The sequence below is a fragment of the Pseudopipra pipra genome, chromosome 6, assembly GCF_036250125.1.
Source record: "Pseudopipra pipra isolate bDixPip1 chromosome 6, bDixPip1.hap1, whole genome shotgun sequence".
In the NCBI taxonomy this organism is placed as follows: Eukaryota; Metazoa; Chordata; class Aves; order Passeriformes; family Pipridae; genus Pseudopipra; species Pseudopipra pipra.
Genome location: NC_087554.1, coordinates 34949502 through 34955501, shown reverse-complemented (window position 1 = coordinate 34955501; position 6000 = coordinate 34949502). Strand labels below are relative to the sequence as shown.

Sequence of the window (6000 nt, the reverse complement as noted above, 5' to 3'; positions counted from 1 at the left end):
TCAAATATTGATCAGCATAGTATGCTGACCATGCAAAGCTTCTAACAGAGGAAGATCTTATTTTTAGTCACTTGTTTCATTTCAGGTGCAGCCAAGTGCATTTCTGGTAGTGGGTAAGAAAATTAAACCAGAATGCTAACTCCACCTCTTAGTTACCTCAATATAAACTTACTACCATGCAGCTGTCTTCTCAGTTATATGCTACTGCAAGAGTGCTCCAGTGCTCACACACTGGAAGAGAAGCAGTAAGAACATACAGATATAGAACATAGGCAAGGCAAAGTTTGATACTCTTTCTTTAAAGTTTAATTTTATAGCCTTTTTCTGAAAGTAAGATTTCTCTACAGTGCAAAAGGCTTTCTATGTTGTATTGAGCTTATGTAATGAGTAAAATATCAGTGACAATGAAATTGATAAGAGCTGTGTGTCTGAGTCGGTTTTAGTAAAAGCAGTGGTAAAACTCCTGTTGATTTTCTGGAGAAGACTGAAGCCCTGCTTTTATGGTAGCTCTGAATACTGGTAACTTCCTGAATATTGGTAGCTCTTTAATAAGAGCTGTCTACCAGATGTAAAGCACAAAGATACGCCTGCCTCAGAAAGCAGGATGGCAAATCCTACTGTCTGGCCAGCATCTCCATTATTTGTTTCTGTAAAATATGCATACTGAATACTCCTCTGAATAATTCTTCTATTGTGCTAGAAAATGGCTAAAATTTGGCCACAAATAAGGTTTCCATGAGTTGGCCTGAAGTGAGTATATTCAACATAGAATTGAAAGGAATCCAGTCTTTAAAACCGTATTGGAGGTAATGTTCTGGTTTCACTTCCATCCAAATGATCTGAAGTTATAATCAGTGTATTGTAACCAGGCCTAAATATACAAAACAAAAGAGCTGATGTGATCTGATCAACTGCATCTCCCAAGAGCCACCTGCTATTACCTGTAGACATTTAAAAATAAGTGAGAAAGAAGTACATTATTTTTAAATGAAACCTTTATTCTTCATACAAACCTGACTCTGTCACATATAATGAGGCATCATTAACAAGCTAAATACGACTTTACTTAAATCAAACAATATTGCTTCATGAAAGTATCCAACACAGTTAGTATCAACTCTTTTCTTTGTTCTCTCCTGATGGAATGTATGTGTGTTTTGACATCAGCTCATCTCTTTTGAACTGCTAGCTTAGCCAGCATATCATATGAATAACTTCCTTGCCAGGTAAATCCACCACAGGTACTAAAATCAGAGCTGGGGCCTTCTCTTCCAGATATTTTTCAAGGTATCCTTGTAGTCCTAAAATAGAAATGAAACAATTAATGAATTCTCTTTGTCTCATTTTCTATTGTGTCCTGTCTCTTACAAATGATTTCTAAATAATTTTTTTAAAATTATTGTGGGGTAGCAATTAAAAAAAAAAAAAGGAAGTGAAATGCAACCCTTAAATTTTCACTTTATATAGAAGGAACAATTATCATCTCCCACCTCCTTGTCGACTAATTTGAGATTAATTTTACATGTTGCCTAAGGTGAGAATTCAGCAAAATAGTTAAATGCATGTTTCAACCTTGAGTGAGCGAGTGGTTTGTTGATTACCAATAGAGCAAGCTGAAACTACGTGCAGGTAGTAAAAATAGCTGAAGGGATGTTGAAATTCAGTTCTTTGTCATTTTTGGTATTTGGGTGATCGGCACATAGTTGCCTGTAAATGAAATTCTTCTCTCAAATCCCACTGCAGTGCAGCAATCTACTAGAAGTTAAAATGGGCCATTTTAAAAAACTTTATGAACATGATTTTGATTTCAAATCAATGGAAACATCCCATGTTAAAGAGACAATGGAGGAAGTCCAGAAATGGCAACATACATGACTGCATATCTGGAACTACAGTAAGATTCAAACTGCTAAAAATACAGAATCTGGCTACAAGGAGCTCTAAAGGGACTGGTATGTGTGGCAGAAGTTCAGAAACTTAAAAGTCCATTATGGGAACTGAATTAATAATTGAGAAGACCTAATTAGAATATGGAAGAAAACTAAAGAATGGAAAATTTAAACTCAGTATCAAGACGTTTCTGGTCATGCTGCAGCCTCAGTGAACATGCTAGAAATCAAGCCACACAGAACCCTAAAGAAGACTACCGAAAACCCTTTGAACGACCCTACAAAAGACAGTTTCCTAATGATAAGGTATGGCCTGCATGGGTTTTTGTTGCAATAAGTTATTTCTGTCAGCAGCTTCTGTGATTATGGCAATTCTTTATAACACTAAGCAATCTTGGCTAGAGAGGGTGTAAAGAGGGCAGAACTTGAAGACTGTCAGAGCTTTTTTTTTTTGGTGTCACTGCCTGTGAAACTGTGAATAGGCAGTTCAAAGTGTTACCTCATCCAGGATAAAACAGGAATTTTGCAATTGTATTCACTGGAGCCAAAACTCTTCTCTCTTTTTATCTGGCAGCAGTAGCATAAAATGTAATAATGGCAGTGCTACCAACAAAATACTGCTAAGACAGTACCAGTCTTCTGAAATTCTGCTGACTTCCTTTTGTATTAACATCACTGACATTGGAGGTGAAGATAGGCATGGATGACCCAAAGGTCAACAGTCACTTCAAAGGTCAAAGGACTCCTTCATATGGTGTGTAAAAAGGGACTATGTCTTTATATTACAGATATTCAGCAGTGACCCAATAATTAAACATCAACTAGCATTTGACTTCAGAAAACTGTACGGCTATTCTAGCTCAAATGGCATTAAGTGGAAGGGGTAAAGGCAAGCCACCTCAAAAAGTCATGCATTCCACCCTATTAAAATTACATTTCCTTTTTTTCATCAATTAAAATTGTGAAAATGTAATTTTTGTCTTTAATCTTTTTCACAGGCTTAAAAGACCAGATATTCTTTTCAAAGGGAGAATTTGAAAGTGGGCCTATCTGAAAATAGAACTCCATTCTTTTGGATTTTTGAGGTGGCCAAAATAGTTGTAAATATTTACATTTGAACATTCCCTAGTGGACTTGGTTGCCAGTCAGAAAGAGCCACCTTTCCTAAAGACCACTGCCTTTTCTATTGCCAGTGCCTACATGTATAAATGAAATGTGAATGAAAATCTGGGACATATGTCTCTAAATATTTTACTGTACTTTCAAATCAAATAGTTTGATATGAAAACAGTCTAAATTAGACATGCATACATTTAAAAATTATGGATAAAAGTTTGCTCATGTAAATTTCCCTTGAAAAGCAGAGACTGAGTCATCTAAAACAGTAACATTGTACTCTAAGGTCTCACAGAAGACAATGCACAATTAGTAAATCTGTGGCAACCTATGTAATTATAGCTGACACAACCAAAAATTTGACAGCTATATATTTTACCTGCTATAATAAGTTACTCCAAATCTTCCAATACTAATTGTATATTTTTAATGGTGAGACACTAATAAAGACACTATCTATACTTTTTTCACTCATTCAAATTGTGCTTTTAGGCAGAGCCTCGGTCATGAGTGTTTTCTGAAGTATATGACTATTCAAATACAAAGATTTCAAAACCATCTTTCCTTTATATCACTTATGGAAATGCTTGCTCAGTTGCACGCCGTAGTTATAAAGGCTGATGTTAAAAGTGAAAACAAGTAATGGACAGAGGTTTACAGTGAGTGTGTTATATATATAACTGCTATTAGTTTTAGAGTTATTTAATCTGCCCTGATACAGAATGTTTATTAAAGTGAAAGGAAAACCAGCTGATTCTCAGGCAGCAAACAAGTGGTGTGCATTGTGCATGTTTTCATTTCCTGTGACGTTCCACATTAATTTTGCTAACTACAAGTAGCACACTTGCAGTCTTATGGAGACCAGCCAGGGACTCCTGAGGCAACAGAAGCCAACAGGGAAACACCAACGAAATATCTCAAAGGAATTAAGGGGCATTCCTCTGAGAAGGTACCATAGCTGACAGCCCAGCTGAGGTACCTTTACACCAGTGCACAAAGCATGGACAACAAACAGGAGGAGTTGGAATACACCATGCTGCTGAAAAGTTATGTCCTTGTTGCCATTCCTGAAACTTGGTGGGATGAATCCCATGATGGGAATGCAGCTATCAATGGCTACAGGCTGTTCAGAAAAGACAGGAGAGGAAAGAGAGGGGGAGAGGTTGCCCTCTACATCGAGAGTTGTATTGAGTGTGAAGAGCTGTCTTTGAAGAACAGACATGAGCAGGTCAAGAGCCTGAAGATACATAAGTCTATGGGATGTGATGAGTTGCATCCCAGTGTCCTGAAGGAAGTGGTGGATGTAGTTGCCAAGCCACATGCCATGATATTTGAAAAGTCTTGGCAGACAGGTGAAGTCCCAGGTGACTGGAAAAACAGAAACATTGTACCCATCTTTAGAAATGGTAGAAAGGAGGACCCTGGGAACTATGACCTGTCAGCCTTACCTCTGTGCCTAGGAAGGTCATGGAACACATCTGTCTAGAAACTCTTCTGAGGCACATGGAGAAGATGGAGGTGATTTGAGACAGCCAGCATGGCTTCACCAAGGGCAAGTCCTACCTGACTAACCAAGTGGCCTTCTATGATAGAATGACTCTCTCAGTGGACAAGGGAAGGGATACAGATGTCATTTATATGAACTTCTGCAAAGCCTTTGACATGGTCCCCCACAACATTCTTCTTTCTAAATTGGAGAGAGATGGATTTGATGGGTAGACTGTTGGATGGATAAGGAATTGGTTGGATGGTCACATCAGTGACAAGTGGTGTCCCTCAGGGGTCTATGTTGGGACCAGCGTTATTTAATATCTTCATTAATGACATAGACAGAGGGATCGAGTACACCCTCAGCAAATTTGCAGATGACACCAAGCTGAGTGGTGTGGTTGATCACACCACCTGAAGGATGGGATGCCATCCAGAGGGATCTGGAGAAGCTCAAGGTGGGTCCATGGGAATCTCATGACGTTTAATAAGACCAAGGGCAAGGTGCTGCACCTCGGTCAGGGCAACCCCCAGTATCAATACAGGCTGGACATGAACAGATTGAGAGCAGCCCTGCCAAGCAGGACTTGGGGATGCTGGTGGATGAGAGGCTGGACATTATCCAGCAATGTGCACTTGCAGCCCACAAAACCAGTTGTATCCCAAGCTGCATCACAAGAAGCATGGTCAGCAGGTCAAGGTGATTCTGCCCCTCTACTCTGCTCTGGTGAGACCCCAGCTGGAGTACTGCATCCAACTCTGGCATCCCCAGCACAGGGAGGACATTGATCTACTGGAGTGAGTCCAGAGGAGGCCATCAAGATGATGAGAGAGATGGAGCACGTCTTGTACAAGGAAAGGCTGAGAAAATTGGGATTTTCAGTCTGGAGAAGAGAAGACTTCAGGGTGACCTAATTGCTGCCTTCCAGTACCTGAGAGAAGCCTACAAGAAAGATGGAGAAGGACTTCACAAGAGCATGTAAAGACAGGACAAGCGGGAATGGATTCAAACTGATAAAGAGTAGGTTTAGATTAGATATTAGGAAGAAATTCTTTGATGTGAGGGTAGTGAGGCACTGGAAAAGGCTGCCCAGAGAAACTGTGGATGCCGCATCCCTGGAAGTGTTAAAGGTCAGGTTGGATGGAGCTCAGAGCAGTCAGGTCTAGTGGAAGGTGTCCCTGGCAGGGGGTTTGGAAGTGGATGATCTTTAAGGTCCCTTCCAACCCAAACCATTCTATGATTCTGTGTTTATAACTACATGAAATTTGCTGAAAGCAAGCGAGCTTCATCCTGTAAGATGAATCCCCCTGCTCCCAAAGGATCCGCAGAAGTTCAGGGAGATACGAAGTGTCTTCCTGCACTGCTATGCATTTTTGTTTTGACCTGGGTACAGCTGAGGGATATGGACATAACTAAAACTTAAAATGAACAAAAATAATTCTAAGTCTTCTGGCATTACCATCTATTTTTGCCATTTCTCTGTAAAGACAGGATACTGAGATCAAC

The 6000-nt window shown here is 39.7% G+C and overlaps 1 protein-coding gene across 1 annotated transcript in view; it reads right to left on the bottom strand.

Annotated features, from left to right (window-relative positions):
- Positions 1-977: 977 nt before the first annotated feature.
- Positions 978-6000, bottom strand: part of DPH6 (diphthamine biosynthesis 6) — a 198113-nt gene continuing 193090 nt past the window's right edge. The window contains exon 15 of the mRNA XM_064658507.1: positions 978-1301. Coding sequence (XP_064514577.1) covers positions 1186-1301 — 116 coding nt within the window. The 3' untranslated portion in view covers positions 978-1185. The remainder of the gene's footprint in view (positions 1302-6000) is intronic.